At 36.8% G+C, this 25,169-nt stretch overlaps 2 protein-coding genes across 2 annotated transcripts in view; one reads left to right on the top strand and one right to left on the bottom strand.

Annotated features, from left to right (window-relative positions):
* Nucleotides 1-25,169, top strand: part of GLDN (gliomedin) — a 95,914-nt gene that overhangs the window by 39,735 nt on the left and 31,010 nt on the right. The window lies entirely within an intron of this gene.
* CYP19A1 (cytochrome P450 family 19 subfamily A member 1) lies at nucleotides 1,858-16,750 on the bottom strand. Its single transcript, XM_068203936.1, has 9 exons — nucleotides 16,371-16,750; nucleotides 15,260-15,410; nucleotides 12,680-12,834; nucleotides 12,257-12,433; nucleotides 11,468-11,582; nucleotides 9,522-9,636; nucleotides 8,746-8,908; nucleotides 7,143-7,384; nucleotides 1,858-4,737 (listed from the first exon to the last, which is right to left on the bottom strand). The coding sequence occupies exons 1-9, from the start codon at nucleotides 16,513-16,515 to the stop codon at nucleotides 4,471-4,473; spliced, it is 1,530 nt and encodes a 509-aa protein (XP_068060037.1). The 5' UTR covers nucleotides 16,516-16,750; the 3' UTR covers nucleotides 1,858-4,470.

The following is a 25,169-nucleotide window of genomic DNA, read 5'->3' as shown; positions in this document are numbered from 1 at the left end:
GAAAGAGGTGGCAGCAAAAACCTGGAGGGGGCAACATCATCTCAGTTTATGGCAGCGGTGCTACAGGAAAGCAGATGAGTGGAATCCACTGCTTGCCTGAACTGTAAAATTAAAGATCTGTGTTTGAAAAAGGCACAATTATAACAGCAAGCAAACCCAGCACTTTCATAAGTAGACATCCTAAATTTTAAAGCTTACAGTAACTGTAGGTAGGACTCAACACAACATCACCTGTTCAGGCTGTTGTCTTAACCCCGTAAGTCCTGGGTAAGAGCCTGTTAAAAATTGTATGTCAGGAGCAAATTCCAGTCTTCAATTACAAATAAATTGTTTCCAGCAGATTTACCTTAAATTCTGAACTATTTTCCTCTATCAAACAGTATTCCTTTCCCCTGGAAACTGTCAAGTGGGATTTTCTTTTGAGGTTAGAATTTAATTTAATGGAATATTAACATTGGATTGTATTGGGGAATACAGAAAGTGAACAATCTATAAAATGAGAATTGTTTATTAATGTTTAGAAGTTACTAATACAGCTTGTGAAATTCTAGGATAAATATTTTCATTTATTCTAGATAAATATCATAAATTTAAATAAAATATCCTAGATATTTTCATTCTAGGATAAATATTTTCATCTCAAGACCAGGTTCACTGTCTGAAAAATCTATTTGCAGCTATATTAAAGAGTCTTGTGATTTTTTTAAATCTTGTTTTTTAGTGTGCCATTTACTACCTTCCAGTTCCCTGTCACTCAGACAGATATTTATAATTCTGAAAGCTTTTAATTTGACAGTGAAAAAAATTAGGCATTAGATACAAATTGAATTTGTCATGCCGTCTTTTTATGAGTAGGAAATGAGATGAAATTTTTACTTTGACCTGTGTAGTCAGTTTAATTATTTTATTTGTTATATTTTTTTATTACTTCGGATACTTTTCTCACTGATAGCTGAGTCCTTTATTTGTATCATTAAGCCAACTTTTTTGTTTATATTCACGCATATCTGTTATCGTAACAACCACCAGAATGTACCTCTTCTCCCTTCTTTTAAAGCTTTGATAAAGTCCATTCCTAGGAAAGTAGTCTTGCATCAATTTAAATTACCGTAATTATGCTTTCTTACTATCATAAAAAATATCTTGGCAATAATATAGTGTCTAAAATTAGGGGGAATTTTGAGTTTTAGAACATCGTAGATTTCATCCTTGTATCTAGTACATTGATCTGTTCATGCATGCAGACGCACACATTTTAATACTATCTTGTGATTCTCAGATTGGGAAAACTTGATAAAACATGACTTTAAACTCTTTTGCATACAACTTTTATTTGATGTTTGTTTTATTTGCTGACAACATCCACATCCATGTGCTGTGAGCAGCCCATAATCACAGTGAAGTCTAAAACACAGCCAAGTTTGTTGTGTGCATGGAACATTAATGGAACAGTCACCTGATGACTGTGGACCTGATGTGGTTCAAAAAGCCACTTGGATTTGTACAGTACCTGGTGATAAAACACTGTTTAAACTCAGAGCTCTGTTCTGTACAGTGAAAGGTTGAAGCTCTGAAACTCTGCTTCCCCAGCTGCAGCTCTCAAGCATGTGTGAGATTATGGGATGGGGAAATGGTCCTGGAAGTGCAAATATTCATGCAAATGTACCACTGAGGAACAGCCGTAATAAAGTCAGGGAGGACAGGACTCAGATGAGCTGAGAGCTCAGCCTAATTACACCTCTGCTGTCCAAATGTGGACCAAACTAAATACTGTAGAAACCAGAGGACCAGAAATGCTATGTTCAAAACGTACCAGAAAGAATGTACTTCAAACACAATGGGAAATAACTCTGTTGCCTTGCTGACAAAAAGTAAAAAATGATACTGCTTTATTTTGTCCATAGAATAATTATGGTAATCATGTTTCTGAAATTCCAGCCTACAAATTCAACAATATAGAATACATTCAAAAAATCAGAGCAGCATGCATTTTTCATTGATTTGATTTAATAAAATTACTTCAAAATTTGAATGATAATTTATTAATTTCAAGCTTGTGAAAAATTTAACTTGGATGTGGCCTATAATTATTAAGTGGGAAAATCAGAGAGTAAATTATCACTACAAAATTGATTTTGTGTGTGAAATAAGCAAAGATATGTATTCTGTGTATAAAATAGTAGTTTATTCCCACGAAAAAAAAAGCCTTCAGTAGATTTCTTTTCAGAGTTCTTATGCAAATATGAAATACATGCCCACTGAAGTACCCTGAAGTGTTTTATGATACAGAAAGAGTAAAATGGTTTTAAACATGGTTGCATTTTGATTGTTGTTTTTTCTTCTGCTTTATCAATTTCCTAGTTTAAAGGGTACAAAGAATGTAGACAGAAGTTACATTAGATATTCCACAGATGCATACCACTGTGTCATTTCATGACCTAAAACCCAGAAGTCCCAGAAAACATAGAACCTTTTAATTTGGAAAAGACCATTGAGTCTTACCATTAAATCCTATTTCTTTGTGTCTTCAACTGCCCAGTTTTGTCTGTATGTACAGGTGGTACAAGATTGCACTTCACTGTGGTAATTTTTGGTATAATGCAAAAATTATGGAGAAAGATTTAAAAGTAACCCAGCTGCAATAAATTCTTCAATAAATGCTTTCGAGTTTGATTTTTTTTAAATTACTGTACAAAATCTGTATGTTGTTTTGAGAATTACCCTAAATATGCAGCTCCTCTTCTTTGTCACCATTCCCAGTGTAATTCATTACCTCTGGGTGGGGCACATGATTATTTGTTGGGTTTTTGCAGTTTTTCTGTGCTACTGGGTAGATCATTCCCTGCTGGAAATAATTTCCCTGCCTGAGATCAGTGGGCTGAAGGAACAGATTAATTAATAAATTTTAATTATATTTTCAAAGTAAAGACACAATTTTCTCTTTTCCCCTTTTTTTCTAGCCTTCTATTATAGTTTAAATTACTTGGAAGGAAAAGGTTAATATAAAGCCTATTGTACATTGGTTGGTTGTCTTTATCAAGGCACTTTTTCTGGAAAATCCCTTTCTTTGTGTTACACAGTATGAAAACTCAAGTTTACTAAAAATGGAAAGTCTCTGTCAAGGAATGTTGTCATTTAGCCAGGAAGATCTTTTTCTTCTTGACCAAGTTGGCAACTCCTCATTAGGCTAGTAAATATATCAATGTCCACACTGAAAAATTTCAAGATGGGTCAATTCTGAACAAAAACATTGAGTGGTTGTCCCTTTTTCCTGTTAAGGATTAAGGATAAACTCCAGCCTTGTTTATAGTTAAAATAAAAACCTGTGAATGCAAAACACCTTGAAAAACATTTTCTAGAAATCTGCTTGTTAGTTCAGAACTTCTCTCCTTTGTCACTCCTAAACTCTGGGCACGTACCCAGTGGAATTTGCCTCTTGTGAGAGGTCAGAACCTCTCTGCATCAGTGGGCATGGAGCAAGATGCTGGAGGGCAGGACACAGCTCTTACAGAAGGAGCACCAGGAGTTATTTGGATCATTAGGGAGGGACGCTGTCTCCTGCTGTGGTGTGGGAACACGGGCACTTACTCTCTAAAGTAGAATTGAGCAACTAAAGCCAGGTCAAAAAAGGACTTGGCACATCTTAGGCAGCTTAGAAGGAATTTGACCTTCTTCACTCAAGCTGAGGGGAGGTGGGAAATTTCTATAGTCAGTCAGGTGAGGAGGTGGGGCTGAAAGTCACCCCACCCATGTAATGCTGGTGGTAATGTTTGGTGCTCATTACCTCATTCTCACCTGGCATTTTTGAAGATGTTTTTACAGATCCCCTGTTGCAGGAGACTGTGTTTAAAAACATAGAACAGTTAACTATCATTATTACTTAGTACTCTGCAAATTACTGCTATTGGTAAAATCTCTGTGACACTGTAAATCTTTGGTATCTGTTTCACAGGACAGCAGAACATGGTAAAGAAAAATGTTTGAATGACTTCTTGTTCAAACATTTCTTTACGAATTATAGACATCTTAAATACTTTAAACTGTTTCTGGGTCTTGAAATGAACTAATATTATTCATTCTGCTGTCTTGAAAACAGATAATTAGAGCTTTTGCTGTGGTCAAATATTGCTAGGTCCAGCTTCAGGGAGGTAGAGGAAAAGGGAATTAAACACACATCAGGTATGCTCATTTGTTGACCCTCAAACCTCTGAACTGGCAGTGTTTGAAAGGGAAGGCATAAATTTGTCTGAACTCTGTGGTTTTAAAAAGTAATCAGGAATTGTATAGCATGCCATCATCTACAACAAAACTATTTTGTATTTTCAGTCTTTCCAATTGTGGCCAGTGGTTCTACTGCACTGGCAGAGCAAGGTGTCACCTGAAGTCATTTAGGGGCAACAAAATGTTTTACTTTCTATGTTTAACTAGGAATGAGGAATATTTCTTAGTGGTTGAGAAACTCCTGAAACTTTAGTGCTGATCCATTCTATCACCCTGATTCTTATTTGCATTTCTTCTGGGTGTAAAAACCATCTCCAGCAGAGGCTGCCTTTCAATGGGGTGCATGGATAAGTCATTGTTTTTCTGGATGTTGTTCAGGCCTCTTCCTTTCATTGTCTGTACTCTGCAGCGCCTCAGAAGAGTCACTAGGATTGCCTTCATCATGACCATGGCAATAAACTTTCCCACACAGCTCCGGGGGCCGAATCCAAACGGTTGGAAATAGCGGGAAGGAACCTGTGGAGAAAAAACGTGAGGGATAAACTCAGAGACAGATTTTCCTCCATAAAGGCAGTGAAAATAATGATGGAAATTGGTAGTAGATATAGAATGAAAAACTTGTGGAAATAATCTTTTAGGAGCAATTCCTCATTTCACTCTGGAAATCCCACCCAAGTCAGGCCCAGCTACAGACACTGACAGAAGTATGGACCAGCCCTTGGAAATGTGGAGGTAGCAGGGATTGTACAGTTAAACAATTGAATTCTGTTCATGTATTTGTCTGTTTATCCTGGGAACTACAGGGATTTCACCACAAGCTGTGAAATGGAGTGAAGCCTCTGCTCTTCAAATGCATTAAAGTTCATTAAAAAGTTCTTCAGAAAATGTTCATTATAAAGCTTATAAATATCTGAAATACAGGCTGATGCCTTGTCTAAAGTAATCACTAAGCCGTACACCTACTCCATTTGTAATTATAAAACTAATGTTTCTGAGAACTAATTTGACATAAAATTAAATGTTAAAATTTTTGATATCTAATAGAGAGATAACACATAAAATTATTGTCTTCTGTCCTGTCAGCTGAAATAGGAAATGCAGGATTCCCAGGACTACTGAAGAATCAACAGCCAGTTTCTGCTACTTTTATTGCCATTGAGTAGATCAGTTAAAAAGAAAGTCTAGTTATAAAGATTTTTTTTTTTCATCTATGGAACTTCTTTTTTAAAAAGTAATGTATTAACCATGTTCTGATTTCCTATTTAACAAGAATAGAGTAGAAAACATTTATTTATATCAAATCATCTGGAAAAACATGTACTGTTTTTTCTTATTTTCAGACTGACAGAAGTGTTCTGTTTAATTTTTTTTTTTTTTTAAATAAACCGAGCTGTGCTTTTGGAAAAATTATAGATAAATACAAGTGTTTATAACACAGAGCAAGTACAGCAGCTGGCAGTACAGCACAATGGCAAATGCACAGCCTGTGAAAATGGAAAAATGTTTAGATTCTAACAATGGTGTCTTATCATAAATAATGCTGTGGATTGCTATTCACTTAGAGAACTGGAGGAAATTGTGCCTGCCAGAATAATTATGTGGCAAACAGAATTCATCAAGTCAGATAGAAAATGTGTGGTTAAATATTTGGTCAAGGGGAAATATTTTTAGTAGCAAAATGTCCTTGTAAATTAAGCAAGATATCAATTTTTGATAGAAATACTTGGAATGTAAATAATGGGTGGCAAAATGGAGTCTATTCACAGGGAATTGTAATTTTGATAAACTTCATCATTTACTCTTCTTGAATTTTCTACAAAAACTTTTTTTGAGCTGTTGTTTTTAATGCTTGTGCAGGATTTGCTCAGGGTAATCCAACAGCAGTTGAGAAATAGTAACAAAGTGGATTAGTGCTCATTTTTTGTGTGTGGCATATTTGATGCTCTTAGCATTTTTGGTAAGAAATAGGTAAACCTTTGAGTTTTTTTCTGGCTTGAACACTCATATCTCTCTTTTTCTTTTTTTCCATAGCTTTTGCTTCAGGTGTTTTTACTGGTGAGTCAATTTTGGTGTATTAAAGCAGTCTGTTTCCTTCTTTAAAGCTGAAGTTGCTGCTGTCAGTGTTCATGTGTGCTGCTGCTGACATATGAGTGCAGTTTTAATCTCTCCAGGTTGTTATTGCTGAACAAATACAGTTTCACAAAACCAGTTGTTTCATCAGTAATCAGCAGAGCCGAGGTCTGAGTAAATAATCTGAAGGACGATTTGAATCACAGGGAATTAAAAGAAGAAAAAATATTCACATATTGCTTTTGATTATAGTTCTCCTGGTAGTTAGAACGTAACTTCATTTGGAATTCAGTGCTGAACGGGAACTTAATTACTCAACATCTGTAGTATTAAGTTAGTTAAAACTTAAAATTTTCATTATGGTCTGTAAAATATTGTTAATTTAAAAAGAAAAAAAAAAGAACCACATAGGCACTAGATCCCCAGTCTCTCAGAAGTTACTACACTGCTTCACCTCTCCAGAGAATCCTCAGGCAGCCTCAGCTCTGTGTGGGCTGCTGGCATGGCTCGAGCCCCCTAAAGGCTCTTTATTTTGTCCAGAGTCAGGGGATATAATGGCAACCATGCGTGTCTGACAAATTTAATCAGAGATTTTTTAATCAAAACTGTTATGTCTGGAAAAATTGTTTTCTATATTATAAGTATTTTGTATTTAAAAGGCAGCTTGGCAGGAAAATATCTGCCCAGCTCTAATAATAAGAACAGTAATCAGCAGGTTGTATAGCTAACTAGGCACTTAGACAAAGGGAAAACAGTCTTATGGTCACAAAATTCTTGAGCAAAGTAAGAGGAAGAGACATTAGCAATAAATAATATCCAAGTTTCTGTAAGAAATAAGATGGAAAACTTACATTTTTCTCAAAATTTTCAAGAGAAAACTCATTTGGCTTTGGGAAGAATTCGAGTTTGTGCATACGGCCGATATTGAGGATGATATTTGTGCCCTTTTTCACGGGGTAGCCGTCAATGACATCATCCTGTAAGGCTTTCCGCATGATCAGGTCCACAACTGGCTGGTATCTCATGCTCTCATAAATAAAATTCTCCACAATTTTTAAGTTTGGCATGTCATCACTTTGTATTTCTCTGTCGCCTTGTGGAATAAAGCAGATGGTGAAGAGATTAGTTGGTTAGGAATTTACTTTGTACAAATATCAGAACATTTTGGGAAGATTCTCGGATTCTGAAGTTCTAGGAAGGATCCAACAGCTTCTAAGGAGTTTTGCATAGCCTTATTTATTGAGGAAATCTGGTATGTTGTTCATTAGCATAAACTCTAGTTTGTTAATTAACAGTCTTTTCATCTTCTTCTTAGCACTCTGAGTCTTTGTTCTTGTCAGCAACAAAACTCTGGGAGTCTTTCCCTGGCTTTTGCAGAAGAGAGCAACAAAGCACCACAAATAAACCTTCCAAGAGCTGACAGCAAACAGAGCCTGGGGATAATCTGGAGCTAATTCTGTAGGGACCTTACATTTTCACCGTGTGGCTGGGTGTCCATCCCATCCCTGACAATTCCAGGCAGGATGAGAAGGTTCCAGCAGCATTCCAGCTGGGATGTGCTGCCCGTGGGAGCTTCACTGCTGCTTTCAAGCCCCAAGGAGCCCAGGGGCTGCAGGCTGCCTGCTGTGGGGCAGCCTTGCCAGACAAAAGGCACTTTTGTGCTGGGCACTTCCTTAAGGAAAAGCATTCTTACCTTAGAGGGTAAAACTTCAGAAAGAAGTAGGGAAAATGAGTGAGTGAGTACTCTCATGAGGACAGTAAAATAAGGATTATTAAAAGTACCTTGGAAAAAGAGTAAAAGACTTGTGTTACATTTTCTGGTGTTTAACAGACCAGAAGTAAGTCTTAAATAAGAGTGGATGAAATTAGTTTCTATATTGGTTCAGTGTCAGGCTTTGAATGAAGGCTAGAGAAGGGGAAGAATACAAATTTGGAATATCTTGATTGTGTTTTGAATAGTTAGTAATTAGTACTTAGAGGAGGCCAATTTGAGATCAAAATGGATGGCAGCAGAATATAATTTTAATTTTGACTAGTCTTTTCCTTCTAGAGTCATAATGAAACTTAGAGAAGTTCTGTATTTTAGCACAGAGAAATACTGGTGATTAGAATTATTTGAAACAAGTGCCCCCTTTGTAACTGGAAAATAATTTCAATGAAACTTGAGGTGAGTGCTGATTTTACACTGTAGTTGCTGAGGAGAGAATATACTACGTTATTTCTAATAGACTATCAATTCTGATGGTTCCTGTTTTATTTTATTTTACAAATTTCTCACATTTTTTCATTTACTCTTTAATATAATCTTTTACATATAATAGTAGTTCATGTTTTACAGCAAATACTTCAGTTAGGAGAAAGTGCTTAAAATTATCAGGTTTAGATAAATTAAATTAGATCACTGCTGAAACAAAATTATATTCCCACATCACTGACTTTGCAGCTCCTGCTTACCCACAACGGTGTCAATTTCTCTCATCATCTCCTCTTCCACTGTGGGGTGCTCTGCAATCAGGATTAGCATAAAGAAGAGAGTCACAGACAGAGTGTCAGGAGCAGCAATCATCATCTCCAGCACACACTGGTTCACATTCTCAGCAGTCAGATCCCCTCTGTTCTGGAGGAAATGAAAAAAAAAAAAGGAAACTTTGGAAAAAAATATTGATTGCTGACCTCTGATGCAACAAAGGTCCTACAGACTGCACCATTTCTGGACAGTCTATCTTATGCTAAATAGCATTTTTTTTTTGTCTTTCAGAGAATGACAGAAAGCTCATGTTCTGATGGGTGTGTGTTGTCTTACAGGAAAGCAGAAATGTGTATTCTTAGCTCAGGTCCTTCTTAGTTTATTGCATTTCCTCAGAGTTTGTGAGCTGTCAGAGATTATACAAGATTGGAGTTATATAGCATTTGAAACCTTTGCAAACAAAAGGCAATACATTAAATAATACACAGTGGTTAGGGAAAGACTGAAGGGACACTCAGGAATAGATGCAAGAGTTTTAGGGATGTTGTTTAAGCCATGAAATAAATATGACAAGCACCTGATCCTGAAGTACAAGTATTCCTATTTGACTCACTCTCAGGGACTCCACAGCACCAACTACTCAGCACCCTTTGATGATGATGTGACTTTTAGAGAGGCATATGAAGATTAAATTGCAAAGCCTGTGTTCAGGAGACTGTCAGAAAAACCAAAACTAGCCCTATTTTGAATAAACTCACAATACCTGTGCAAAAATCAACTGGGATGCAAAATCCATGTGCTCATCCAACTTTTCAACAGTGGAAAGCTTTTGTCGTTTCTGTTCTATTAAGATTTCCATTGCTCCTTTAAGGTCCTTGCTGAAAACAGATGAAATCCAACATATTGATAAATATCTGCACCAGGGTATGACTAGAAATACAGAGATATACCAAGAAAAGAGGATGGCACAAATTAAGTATTCTTAAGAATAGTTATATGGTTCTCTGCAAAAATAGTAATACTTAGGCAAGGTGCATTTTCTTATTATTCTTAAATAATTGCTTGTCAGTCTGGAATGAAATATTAATCTCTTTTTACAGAGTAGACTGAAAAGGCGGAAAAGGTGTGTATATACAACTGTTAAAGAATAAAGATTTATTTTAAAGACGTATTACCATTCCTGAAGAATTTATTTCCTTGTATTTTGTACTGTATTTTATCAGTAAGCAAAATGAATTTAGAGAACATAAGGGATGATTTTCAGAAAAATGTAGACAAGTGTTAAAAGATTTTAATCTTGGAGTAGAGTTAAACATTTCATATTTAAATAGTAATACTGTGTCAACAGTTTGTATTCCAGTGGTGGAGAAAGCAAAGTTCAAAAGTTGTTATAAATTTTGGGGGGATTTTCAATTAATTATAGATTCAAAAGCAATTCTTTAAAAAAAGTATTCTGAAAAGGTTTTGAATGAAATCTTCAGGCTTTTCAAATGTGGGTTTGTTACTGTTGAGATAATTTGTGTTTGTAGGGTAAATATATTTAGAACTTAAATCCCCATAAAGATCTCAGTACTTATAAATATTTTATGTATTAAAAATAGTAAGTTGTCCTTTTTGCAAAGTTTATCAGAAGAATATTAGAAGTCTTTATATCCTGTGGTGGCTCTTTGCATTGTCTTAAATACAGAAATCTTTATTTTTTTTCTTTGCAATAAAAATATATTAACAAGTTCTTTTTTTATGGGACTGCTCTAGAAATGTCAATATTTGCTTGCAGGGGTTTCTGGTAATAACTTAACCATAATAGTTTATTATCAACATCACAGGATAAAGCAGTAATCAGTGCCATAATAAAACTAGCAAGCAAATATTAGAGAAAGTGAATCTTGTGTCTACTGCTCAAGAGCCATCAATTAGTTTGGGTGAACCTGATCTTCTCCTTAAAGCCCTTATGTTGTGTAGCACCATCAAAGCAATTTATTACATATCCTTCTTAAGGAGCAATTTCACTCACTAGATGCAAAACAAATCCAAAATGAAAAAATGCGACTGCCAGTTCTTTTTAAAGCCAGCTCTCTTTTGGCAGATGACAGAAAACAAGATCACAAAACTGGAAGAGGCATTTTGTGTTTTTGCAAAGAGGAAAATGGCAAAATGTATCTACTCCTTTTTTAGGGGAAAAACCCTCAACCTTGAAATGGATTATCACACTGAGCACCAAGTTTTAACCCAAATGAGTGGTTGACTCAAAAATGCATGTTGAGAGAGCCAATAACCAGGTACTACTCAAGGGTTAACCCCTCGGGGGCTGTGCCCTGGATACAGATGGGTTTCCTTGTTTGGATGAGCTGCAACCTATTCTGATTGTCCTCAACTGGATAGCAAAGATAACTTCATCCATGCCATGGCTTTTCCTTGTCTGAAGTGAAGTTTAGTTTCACATTTGAGTGTGCATGAACTGGTATTTTGGTGAATAAATTGGGACTGGATGGACAAAGCTTTAAACTGGTCCCAAAATTCAGCTACTTGTACCACCAGTGACAAACCTAGTTCTGTCTTTGCTCTGCAGACAGGAGACCTCAGCAGCCACCTTTGCAAGTGCCATAATTTAGTTTCTTAAAGGCAGAGGAAAGCATCAAGGGAAACGCTCCTTCATAAAAAGAAAGAAAGACTCTTATGCAAACGCTCTGTAGAATGGTTGATACTCACACTGCATCTTTGTACTTCTTGCACAGCCAAGAAATCTTAAAAAATATGTCAGGCTTTAATAAAAGTGCTTGCCAGGCATCAAAGTAGTTTTGAATCTTAAGCACAATGGCATTTTCTGAAAAGAAATGTTAAAAAAATGTCATTAGTCAAGTAAGACAAATCCTTCAGAAAATTAATAGTAAGGTTGTCTTCCCTTCTCCATTAAGTTCATGGGAATTTGATAAGTAACTGGTAGGTAACATTTGTAGAACACTGCAAAAAAGGTCTAGGTTTTTGTAGAAACTCTTGGTAACTTGCTACAAGGACACAGAGGTGTGTCAGCCAGACCAAGAGTCTCCCACAGGAGAATAGAAGCAGGACAATTGCAGAACACTGAAATGGGCAGTTTAGATGTCCTGATAATATTATTTCTATCATAGGCTGAAGAAATAGTAGAAAACAGAAATTTTTAGGTGAACTTTTCAGAGCAGTCATTTAGTTTAGTGGAAATATTTCAGATTCTTGCTTGAATATAATTTAATGTTGGAATTGTACCAAATTGGTGCATAAAAGTCACATTAAATGGTACAATTAATTAAGGTGGGTGACAAGCAAATGTATGCTTTTGGTCATATAAAACTCTTTTGTAACTAACTCGATAATAAATCAATTTCAATTAATTATGTGGTGATACAAGGGTCTGTTCTTGCTCTGTCATTTTGAGACAGAACTGCTGAGTGGTATCAATGAATTTTCCTTGGCTATGCCTTTCAGACCCATCCTAAGGCCCAAAACGGAAGCTGTCAGTACCATCCAGAGGGACCCCGAGGAAGAGCTTGTTGGATGTGTCGAGCATGATCCGCCTCATGAGGTTGAGCACGTTGATGTTCCCCAGCTCCGTCGTGACCTCCTGCAGTTTGTCCAGGTGGTCGATGGTTGACTCCACACAAATCGCGATCATCCGCACCAGCCCGGGGCCAGACAGAGCTGGGACATTCGTGCACAAGGAGCAAAAGGTTTGTTAGTTTCTGTGCCTTCTTTATAATGCCTCAACTGGTGATAGTATTGTTGATAAAATGGCAAGTGTTATTGTGTCAGTGGCTGGTGTAAAACCGTTCTGGAACTTCACTGGTTTATCATTCTTTGAAAGGAAAATGCAGGGATTTCAGACAAACACCACGGCATTTCAGGGAGGACTGGCTGTGTGCAGGGTGTCAGTGCACACTGGGTTACCTTTGGTGAAAAAGGGTCGAATTTCTTTCCAGTGTGCTGGGTTATTGTTAAATATGATCCCATTCTCGTACATGCCAATGCACTGTAATCCAAGCTTACTCCCAAATCGAGACACATAATGCCAGTGCTTCATTACATGGAACACACTTGAGGATCTGGGGAAGGAAGGAGGAAAAAGCCCCAAATAAAAAAACTGCTTCATAGACTAAATACAGCATTTGTATTCTGACATTTTACAGTTGCTCCCAAGTGCTGACTCACATTCTTAATTTAGCAGCAAGTACAATGCATAGCACGAAGTGTTGTTCCTTTTACATAATTAAAAATCTTTTACATAATTAAAAATCTGATCAATGCTTTCAGAATTTATATTAAAGCAATAAGAAGTTCTGTTCTGATTTAAACTATTTTTCAATTAAAATACAAATGGTTAATGAAGGATTTTAAACTGAATAGTTTGTATACATAGAAATGTGTAGATATATATGATATACTCAGGCAGTGCCCAGTATCAGATATTTCACAGCATAAGGTAAAATATTTGATGTGTACTAAATTACAGCTTTACTTTTGTATAGTCAATGCTATGTATTCTTTTGTAGCTCTCTGGTCACTCTCAGACACATACTGAAAGCATAAAGATACATGCATCACTTAAATATGCATCATCATAATATGATGGTATGTGTGAGATATTCTTAAATTCTAAATATTCTTAGAGACATGTAAGGGAAATCCATCATATGCATAATTATATTTACAGTCAGCAAGATTAATTTGTTGGTGCTGGCAGAGAGCATTCTAGCTTTAAGATATAATTTCCTTTAGAGGGAGCCAGCATGTCAGAAATGTGGATGTGATGAAATGCTGATTGAAGAGAATCCAACCAAAAGAAATAAAATCAGAGCAAAGACTTGAAATGAAACAGTATGCTTCTTTCTTTACTGTGTAGTATAGTCTATGGACCAAACCCCAGACTACTAACATGGGTTTAGTTTATTTTTTCAGTCAGGTAACGTAAATGCGGCTTTTGCTATTGCCTGCAAATATCCTTGGTTTCATAGTTTTGCGTGACCTGGAGGTAAAGTTAACATTAAAGTTTTTTTCCCATCTCAGGGCATACCATCTCTATTTCCCTGAACATGAAAAGATGGTGTTGAATTCCTACAGCTGTCCCCTGACAGGAGAAGGTGCAGCACATGTCTCTATCCAGGAGACACACCATAATGTTTCAAGGAAGGGTTTTGCCAAGTGACCTTGCATGAGCAGGTTTTCCTTATGAAACTATTTAATGAAGTCCTCCAAAAGACATCAGCTGTTGTAACCAAGACTCCGAGTCCTTCTCTCTGTGCATTAGCAGCTTGGTATTAGATTTGATGCTAAAAGTTCAGATGACATTGGTGAAAAAAGAAGACATTGATTTGCTTTTATAGAATCGAGGTTATGTTTGGTTTTGCAGTGAATTTAGGATCCACTGAAAATTTTATTCTATGTTCTTGCTTAAAAAAAATTTAAGTACATGTTTTCTATGTACAGTCAATGATTTAAAGCAAAAAATGTCTGAAAAGAAACCATGTATTGACTGTAAATCTGGCATTGTTTAGCAGCACTTCTGGTTTGTTTCTGATGAATTGGTAGCACAAAGAGGGAAATACAGCAATAAGAGTTGGTAGAATTTTCAAAGCATTCAGAGCATTATCAGAATATTTTACTGCTTTAGTTGATATTTGAAACCCCTTTGTAAGATAGGAATGTAAACAGTTTTCTTGTCATGATTACTTCTTTCTACAGAGGTTTAAATAGAGATGAAGCCGACTTGCACCATGTGGCAAATTCTGTGATTATTCTCTATGCTGCACTGTCTTTCAAACACTTTTACTTAATGAAAGAATGAATTGATTGACATTGTTGCTTCAAAGGTTCTGATTCTTTATCAATTACATGTGGTAAACATTTTACTACTTTTTTTTCTTTTCTTTTTCATGGCATGACTTATAATAATCCAATTTAAGAAGAAAGCAATCATCCACTGGAGCTAATAAAATGATAGGCTGAAGTTTAGCATTATGTTTAATAGAGTGCATAATTGAAACCTATGAATAATCCCATTAATTGGAGTGGAATTACTCCTAATACTATAATGCTGTATTTGCTTAGTTAAATCACTGAATTGGAGCCATAACCTTCAAGCATTTACTTTCACTTTAAGGAGAAATTTAAAAACACTGAAAATGAAAATTTGACTTAATCCCATATTGCAGTAAGCCTAGATCCCTAAACTAAATGTTATCTTAATAATAAATAGATAGCAAAATAGATGGTAAATTATTTCTAGGATTGAGCCACAGTACATTCCTATCCACAAAAAAAATCTTAGGAGAATTCACTAAAACTTCAATAGCAGAGTTTTTAAAAAGACACAAGATAAGAAAAAGGTCTGTGAATAGCAGAAAGTAATAGGCTTTTTTTGGGACAATTTTTGAAAATAATAACTACAGTTCTGCTTCAGAATAAAGTAGCAAAGAGGTTGTAAAGATATAAAGCTTTTCAAGGTATTAAGTATAGAAAATAAGGATTTACTTGCTAATTATAAATGTTTCTTCACCGCTGATCCAAACTCTGACAAATTCTCCATATGTCTTATTGTAGTAGTTGCAGGCATTCCCTACTCCCATCCAGAGAAATCTCCCGTGTGAAATGAGGGGACCGATGCCCATACAGTATCCTGGCCCTAGGAAACAGGGGAGAGAGGTTTGGTCTCAGCAGTGCTCACAGACAAGAAAACACCTCTGAGCATCTCCCTTTTGAAAGGAGGTTTTAAACACGACTGTCACAGCCTGTGCTGGACAGCTCACACAAACAGTCCTGCCCTGAAACGGTCTCAGAAACTGCAGCTGTGATGGAGAAATCTCACTATCTGAGGAACCTGTAGTGCTTTCAGTGGTACCTACAACAGATGGCATTCATTGCTGCTTTGTGCAACTCCCAGCTGCTGCTTGCTTTTGGGGGGACAATGGCTCCATCCTAGAAAGAGGAAATTCTCTTTTGGGCAAGGGTCTTTTCCCAGAATTTCATCCAGGAGTCACTGAATTGGTTTAGGGTTATTCCTATCCAACACCTGTGAGAGGTCGTGCACTGCTCTCCTCCATGCAGCAGGGCGTTGCATCTGGTGGAAAATAAACTGAGCCATTAATGCCTAAACAAGCCCCCAAAAGGTTCCAGAAGGGAAAGGGAATTCAATGTTGTTCTGTTCTGGAGGGTTTGCAGTGCTAAAGGTAGAGAAAGATTGATAACCTACTAAAGACTGAACAGATTCTTAGGTAACTGTTTAGAGTAAAGGCAATTTAGAGAGACTAAAACTTTAAAACATGCAAAAAGCAGTTTATAATGCAGATGAAAATGAGAATATTCTGAGTTGTAAAATAGTATTATGTCTTTCTAGTGTACAAAAAATAAAACTGAAGAGGAAAAGTCATATGGCCAAACCACAATTGTTATGGAAGTTCTGAAGTTAGAATAAGCCTGATGTACTTTATCAGGAATTTTTAAGAATCCATTTCTGAAACTGATTAATAATAATTTTTGTTGTCATACCATGATTACTCAGCATTATTTTGTCACTTAAATTTGAGAAACAAACAAAAATTACTCTGAAAACTTTAAAGTGGCACAATGGCTAAAGTTAATTTACCTGGTATTGATGAAGTCTCTTCATGATTCCATATCAGAAAGAGAAAGCACATGAGGATGAGTATGGGCACGGTGGCCACGGGCATTGTGTCTGGTACCAGGCTGGTGATGTTGTAGTGCAGCGGGTTCAGGGTTTCCAGGACCATCTTTTCAAAGAGGTTCTGCTTTGCTTCAGAAAGAGAGAGACAAGCGGGAAGAGAGGCAGGGGCTGTCAAAGCTCAGATGTGTTCAGCTTTGCCTGGTACCTCTCACCCCCTTTGTAGTTCCTACAAATAAGCAAATCAGCTCTGGACGTGGCTTTATAACGAGAGGGACTGCCTGGAGTGCTTGCCGGGACGAGCTTCGTCACAAGTCAAAAGAGACATGAAGCAGACACATTTTTTCGCTTGGGAATAACAAAGGTTTTCTGACCTTGGTGTTGAGGCATAGTTTTGGATATTTTGGCTGACAGACCTTTTATCTCTGATATCGACTTTGCTGGCCAACACTGAGGTTTACTCCTTGCAAATCTCTAACCAAAACACAAGAAATAAAACTTTCAGCACATGTGGAAGCATTGAATGAGTTCACTTGCCAGCTTTTGTCTGTCTTACTTAGCTGTTCTCTTCCTGCATGCCTGTAGTGCCAGAGTTTCTGAATTTCCAGAATAACTATGGAAGTGGTACTGATAAAGTACCCCAGTACCACATTTTTTTGTTTGAAACATGTGTTATGTATTTTTTTTTTACTGCCAGCCTTTGCATGCAATGTAATGCATTGATTTATGGTTTTTCTGTTAAATACTTTGAAAAATATAATATATACCATAACAAACAGGGTCACAGATTATCTGTTGCCATTTTTTTACTCAGGCTGTAACCAGCACTCAGCACAGGAAAGAAAACCCAAGGACAGCCAACAGGTCTCTTATGCATAAGTAGAAGGATTAATTTGAAGTTTTTTTTGCATGTTTTTGAATTAAATTGTAAAATATAAGAAGTTGTTGTACCTGGAAGGAATATGTGTGAGAAGGAATGTGAGTGAGAACCCATTTAACCACTGAAAGGTACTGCTTGAACCTGCACAATATTTTATTAATAAAACATCTTAATTCTGCTCTGGCAATAACTAAGAAGAGATTTGTTTTGTTTCTTCCTGAAACAATATTTCAAAGTTGAAGGATATATTTACTTAGCTGGAAGCTTTTAGATACAGTGTACTTTCAGCAAGTGCTTTCTTGTTTGTCTTGTGCTTTGGCCTCACATTGCAGAAAAAAGGAGAGCTTGCTTTGTAGTGACCATCAGTGCTATAATTATGTTAGACAAGCCAAGAATGGGATAGATGCTTTCTAGATAGTGAGAATCCTGGTGTGTGTGGTCCAAGGAGGAAATGTATGGAGTATAGGAAGGGAATATGGGGAAAGGAAGTAAGAAGTGACTTAAAACCTTGCAGGTGCATGCAGTGCTCTCTTTTGGATGTTTTGTGTGCCAGGCCTCTGGGGTTTTTATGATCCAAAATGACCAGTGTGCCAGGTGACCTTTAAGGAACATCCCTGTTATTGCAATAGAGAGCAGCCCACCCCTTCTGAGAGTGTCCAGGGACAGGTCCCATCCTGGACACATCCAGCTGTTGTGTTGTCCTGTGTGTTGTGAAAAGAAGTTTTGTATTCACAAGCATTTTTATCATGTAGTGGTATTTATTAGTTTAAATTTCTTTGAGTGCTCTTCCTTACCACAACAAAAGCATGCCTGTGTATATGTAAATATTTTATCAGTTTCTGTCCCTTTCACAAATACATGTTTACAGCATTATAGAGCGAAAAAAAACACACTTGGGGTGTATAGTTCCATTTTTATGTTGCTTTCTCTCTGGATCTGCATAAACTTCATGTTTGTACTCCATTGCCACAGATAGACTCTGATGAACATTGTGTTTTCTGGTTTTTTTCATTTCCAAGACATTCTGCTGTATGCACAGCAGTTTCACTGCCTCACATTCCCTGTGAAAACAAGTGTGGAGCTGGTTATGCATTTGGGTGCTGTGAAACAAACCAATTTTATAACTCCCAATGTGGATGTATGAATATTATATCTGCAGAGTGAGCCCTGGTAGAATTGAAAGCCCTGATATGTTTGCACAGTGTACTTTGCAAGTATGAGTCTCTCCCTTTTATTTTCTAAAAATCAGCCCTGAGTTTTGATCTTGTTCAGCTCTTAAATACTCACAGCTAAAGCTTATCATTGTTTTGACAGTGGAATGCAGGCAGGTTTCTGTTTTTTCAAAATATACAGGTAGCAATGGATTGAGTTTTAGATTCTTGATTGCCCCAGCTTCATGATTTTATAGTTTTTAGTAAAATAATTTTTTCTTTGTTTATGTCCAACACCTTGCTGTTATATTTATAATTTTAACATCCTGGATTATGCTGTCATGTAGATAAAAGTACTAAAGGCAAAGAATTAGGTTTGAATCTTTTTTACACTCTTGACCTGATCTAAAACAGTCTTTAGTCAAAGTAGCTTCCCAAGACCTTAAACAGTTGACATTTCCTGTATTGAGGGGTTCTTTCCTTCATTTCAATGAGTATGACTGAAGCAGACTTTCAGGGCTTGCATTTTTAATCTCTTTATTTTAATTGCAAAAGCCAGCTGGGCCATGAAAAATTCACCTTAAAAATATTTCCACTCAACTGCCTTATCCTACTTTTTACATATTGCATCTTTTAAGAGCTGCCCACGAGTGAAGTTGTTCCTCATAAAAACTCAAACCCATTTGGATGGTAAATCACTGAGCAGACTGAAAAAGTTAGAAATGGAACCAAGTTAGGGTGCCCACAGTGCATGAAGGAAGGTTTCTCTAGTCTTGCTCATTTTGGCTTGTCTGCTGTAAGTACTTTTTCCTTTCCTTGCAGCTGGTTGAGGTGTCTCAGATCAGAGGGATTTGTTGGTTTGGATTATTATTTATGGGGAAAAACTTTCAAAATCCCACTATCCAGTGGGGGAAAGAGACCTATTATAGGAAAGGGCTTTGGGGACAGAATAGATGGATGTGCACAGGCTGTCTGGCCTGGCAGCAATTACAGATCTCAACACCTGGGAAAGCAGCTGCCAGCAGAGGGCCTTTCACATTACTGATTTCTGAGTCTTGGTTACAAAGCACTAGAAGAATGTTCTAGGTTCTGTCGAACATTTTCTTGCTAAAGGTAATGCGAAGAATGATGTCAAGTTCCACAGTAAAGAGAAAAGCTCATACATCTAAAGGACAGCTGTGTTGACACCTCTTATTCTGTTAGAGCTTTGTACTTAATGACTCAGTAAAAGAGCAAATTCATAAAATCATATTATAGAATTGGAAATGAAAATCTCTCTTAATTTTGAGGAGTTCATAAAAATGCCTGATAACTCTTGAAGAGCCATTCTCGAGTCCTGGAGTTGCTTCCTTTGGAGTAGTTCGTCTGTCAGGAGAGAAAAAAATCTGCTACTTGTTATAAATTCCCAAGTAATTGTATAATACAAGTTATAAATTCCCAAGTAACCTGTATTAGCAGCATCTGAAGCAACTTACCTAGGTTTAAACAGTTTGGAAAAATAAACAGACTTATTTCACACAAACCCCATTTTGTTTTAAAGATCTGCTCCCATTGTACCACAATTTTTGCCAATGTTGATATAGACTGATGGAACACAGTACCTCTGAAATATAAAATAGTAGGTTTTAATTGAAGCTGATATTTATCACCAGGTGTACAGCATATGTCACATCCTTGATAAAGGGTTTGTCTTGTTTCCTTGAAAGGCTGTGGGGTTTAAAGCTGGGAACGTGTCAGGAGACTTTTTTAAACTTGAGGGTGCTTACCATCCCTTGTGAGAGGTAAATTACTCTGTAAGCATCAGGCTGCACATTTATTTAGTGTTACCTTGGATTCTGTGGTCTCTTCTACTTCTTCAGTTCTCTCAGGATGCGATTTGGATGTCCCTGAGAGTTCACATCACAATTTATTGGTTATCTTATATTGCACTCCTTCTGGGACATTTTTTTTTGTCTTTGATTCACTGTACTTTTTTCTTAATTACTTTTCTTTTGTTTTATTGCATAATTATTTTTATCACTTAATAACTTCTCACTGTGTTTTAGTCACCTGATCCTTTGCATCTGTCAGACATCTCTCATTACAGATGGGTTTGCAGTCCCAACGTGCAGAGCTGACATTTTAAAGTTAGGTGTTTTCATTACTTTGCTTCTGCAGCACTCTGCCTTCTTTAGGACTATTTTCTACTTTTAACTCTATAATCTGCATCTCAAAAGGAAGATAAATCTAGTAAAATGTGAAAATGAGGGAATAAACCCCTTTTTCAGTATTTTCTAGAGTTTGAGTCACCGGGCTGGAATTTGTGTAGCCGTGAAGGTAGATCCCATCTAATTATTATGGAAATGTATTCTAACAGTGTTGAATGATTATTATAGCCTGGTAGAATAATCCTGTACCACTTGATTACTATGAAATCTAATCTAAATAGCACTTACAACTTCATCTGTTGTTTAGGTTAGAGGAGGAGGAGGAAGAGAGAAGGAAGAGATGGCAGCTTCCAGCAGGAGCTTGGAAGTGGGAATTTAGTAATGATCATCCTGGCAATCTAAAGGGGCTCTTGACAAGTAAATGAGGAGGTAGCAGCCTAATGTTGTGTCAGAGGGCAGGGGAAAGAGAAATGTAGAACACAGCCATGATTTTGTGGTGTTGAAAAAACCTCTGTATTATGAGACAAGAAAGATTGTTACATTTGATGCCTCTTCTATTATTTTTAATTTTATTTTTTAATTTTGGTGAGTATTCTTATGACAGGCTTACCTTGTTTCACAGCTGAATAGGATCTATCCCTAGAGCCTGCTTCTCTGAGTTTTTAAGTTCGGTCAGCTGCCTTTGATAGCACTTGTAAAATGCTGCTGCATTGTTACAGTGCTGCTGGTGGCCACAACTTTATCAGCTCCAGTGTCCACACCACTCAATTTCCTGTCACCCTTTCTACTCAAGGTCTACAGTGAGTTCCAATGTGCAGAGAAGTTTGGAATTGCAAATATAAAATTACAGTTGTAAATGTTGGTATTCCTACTGTCTGGAGTCAGTTTGGTCAATCAGTTTGCTTAGCACCACCCGGTACTGGCGTGTGACTGGAAACTAACTGGTCACTAAACCCTTTGCCAGGGAAACAAATGCATTGCAAATATCTTCTATAAATGTAGGACACCATTTAAATATTACTATTTGTTTGGATTACTGTTGTAAGAGCAGTGCATTCTTTTTTATGCCTTTATATGGTGGTTGAGGTGTGATTTGGAAAAATAACTTGCCAATTTTAGCACTTTTCACAAAAGGTCTTGCTGTTGCTTATGAACCACCACAATGTCCATGAGAAGCATCATCCACATGAGATGCTAGCAGGGTTTCATCTGAAACAAACCATCTCCTGAAGCAGAACAGGTGTGCCAGTGCTTGTAAGCCATCAAAGCCAGCTTGGGGTTGTGCAAACTTCTGCAGTAGTGGCAGGACTGTAATTTACTTCTGGGCAGCCTCAAAGTTTCATTACAGTACCTCAAGCTCTAATTAACTCAAAACTAATCAGAAAATGAGTTGTGGATGGCAACTGAAATCTCTCTAAAGTGCTTTTTATCAGACTCCTTGTTATGGCTGTGGCAAAACAGACCTGTATGAGCAGGGTTTCTGTAGATAGCTGCTGTTGGTTTCTATTACTACAGGGTAGGTGTTTTGTTTCTAATTTCTCAAATAAAAACCAGCTCTCTCTACCATAGTCATCTTTCTCCTGTTGTACTTTTACTGCTAGCAAATACCTTGATCAATTCAAGCAAAAAGTTAGTTGACACAGAAGGGATGACTCTCTAAGAAATATTAATTAAATTTTTGACTTTTTCCTCTGGCTATAAGTATCATGTATTCTATCAAAGTATGTAAATTAATCCTGAAGAAAAAAATTATCTGTGTGTTTGAAAAATAAAAGACTGAGGAAGAATGCATGACAATTCTCAAATAATTCTTTTTGCAAATGACTTTATTACTCAGACAGCATCATTAACTGAGACATAGCAGCTAGAAGAAAGACAGCACTTTTCCATGGCAAGCACCAATTGAGATATCTCAAGCTTTGGTTGAATAAAAAAATTCCCAGGGTCAGTTCAAGACTTGTTCTATCTGATTTTTATCTTCACTTTTTTAAATCTCACTTTTCTAACCTCGCTGACAATCCAATTTTCCGTGCTGTGACAATGGTGCTTGGAAATGTCAGTTTGTCCAAAATTCACAACTTCCCAACTAATTCTAAATTGCTCTGGAGCAGCAGCTGGCAGTGTCTGTCCCATGCTGTGTATTCCACTATAACTTTGTCATGGTACACATGAAAAAAATCCACTTGAGAGTCAAAACTATTAAATCAGATACCACAGAAACACTGAAAAGGTTTGGTTTTTTAGTCTGGGGGCCCACATCCATAAAAACTGAAATGATTTAATATTTTTTGATGTAACCTGAACAGCTTGAAAGGTTGCATAAAGTGAATACACTTTCTTAGGATAATTATTCTGAAAGAACGTTGTGCTGTTTTTTAAAAAAGAAACTTTGTAGAATACTTGACAAATATATAGCATACTACTGTTGCTTTACCACCAAGAGTTTTGCCAAAGACCTGCATATTTTCTACTGAAAAAACCCTCTGTTTAGATAGTGACAGCATATAATTTACACAAAGATAATTACAGTACCAGATCAAAGCAGCTCCAGAAGGCATACTTCCCACTCAAAACAAAAATAAATCCTATTTATTTAGTGTCCTACCCATACTGTTTGAAGAAAGATGCTAGAATATGAATTGAAAATTTACCTGTGTCTTCTCGTTACTTGCGGATTTTTGCCGGTGGAGAGTGCTATCCTGGCTCCTGATGTGCTCCTCTTACAGGTCTGCATAGGTTGCCTGGTGATCACTCCCTGTAGCATCTTTTATGCAGGTGCTTCCTGTTGCTAAGAGATCAGTTGCTTGGAGATGGAAGTTTGTTTATTGTAATAGATAAGGGGCTGTTGCTTTGAAAAGAAAATTTTGTAATTTTACCTCTACTCAGTGTATCTGCTGCAAAACAGCCAATGACAGAGATACACATGCCTGGTGCTGATTCGAATTGTGACTGGAGAGTAAAACAGAGAAGTAAGCAAAGTTTATACTTTGTGTTTAGTGGCTCTGAACAAGGAGGCAGATTTACCATTTAACTGGAGATACAACTAGCAGAAATTTTATGAACTCTTTGCCATGTGTATCTAAAGGTATTTTCAGTTTCCAACAGCAAGGGAGTCCAAATGTTTTATTCTACAATAAGAATGTATGAAGTTGTCAATGACATTCCGTAGGACACAATCCTTCACTGACACTGCAGAGGACTGACTGCTATCCTACATACTTTGGTATGTGCTGTTTGCTTTCTGTTCCCAGCTGGTTTGATAACTCCTCAGAATGATTGTACAAACTAAGGCTGGTTTCTCTGCTTTGTGGCTCTTCTCCTTTCTGCTGTAGTTTAGGGCAACTCAAACAAGCTGCCAATTGTTTTGAAGAACTGCGTTATGTGATTACAGGAAACATTAAAGTAATATCCAAAGATCTATAGAATAGGTGTTGATGATACTAATAGAGGAGACTAACACAGAAGCATGAATCAGGCACTTGTGCCTGTTACTGGTTTGAAGCAAGAGAAGTCCAAATTGTCTCAATGTCTGCAATAGGAAATCCTTAGCTGGCTCAGCTGCCTCTTCTGTAAGTTTACTCCATGAGTCCAAACAGACTGTTTTGAGAAATAGGTCAAAATCATCTTTTTTTGGCTTAATACTCTCTAGTTTAGAAAATTCAATGACTCGATTCTGTTTCCAGCAAGGCTTGTTATATCCTGTGGCATTAAGACACTCTGCATCCCTGTCTTCCACTGTCAGGCCCCAAATATAAAAGATTCTCATAAAATGTTTTCATTCTTCTTCTTTTGAAGAAAGAAAATTACTTTTGAATTCACTCAAAACTTTAGCATTAGCATTTCTTTAATAAGAAAACTCATCTAATGGGAAAAGGGGTCTTACATCTAAAGAACTGTGATCTCACTTGGAACAGAAAGTGTTTAAGTGTTATGTACAATTGTTCCAGTGATGGGATCTTTTTAACTCAGGCAAGGATGAAAGAGACCTAGAATTTTTTTGAATGCAAAATCTCTTTTGAGAAGCCTTTATTAAAGTAAATAAATAAATAATGCAGACATCTGGGGAGAGTAAGGGCTGAATTCATGCACAAATTCTTGTGGCATTACTGCAACCCTGTGGAAGAGACTCAGACAACCAAAAACAAACAGGATTTCAAATGAGAGAACTGAACTCTTATTTTTCCATGTGTACACACCCTTCCATGTCTATTTATTATGCAGAGACTTGTTTACAGTGTAAGCAAAAGCGGGCAGAGCTAATAATGGTTACAACCTGTGGCATAGTGTCTGATATTGTGAAAATGTTAAAATTACTTTGTTTTATTTCAAAAAGACATGATAGCTGGTTGTAACTTTTGGGGCCACCTGAAAGTTTAGAGGAAAGTCATGCATTATCTTTTTTTTTGCCTTTACAAGCCAGCTGTATGTTCTTACTGTCTGTAGACTAGGGATATTTACATTCTGGAGGAGCTGAGTTTTTGTCCATTGCATGATGCATTTCTCACAGATTGTTAATGTGGGCAAGCTAATATAAGTGATCAGTTCTGAAGCAGATGGATAATTGTTTCAGAGACACCAAATTAAG

This window comes from Anomalospiza imberbis, chromosome 13 (genome assembly GCF_031753505.1).
Source record: "Anomalospiza imberbis isolate Cuckoo-Finch-1a 21T00152 chromosome 13, ASM3175350v1, whole genome shotgun sequence".
Taxonomy (NCBI): Eukaryota; Metazoa; Chordata; class Aves; order Passeriformes; family Viduidae; genus Anomalospiza; species Anomalospiza imberbis.
This window is presented reverse-complemented; position numbering and strand designations above follow the sequence as displayed.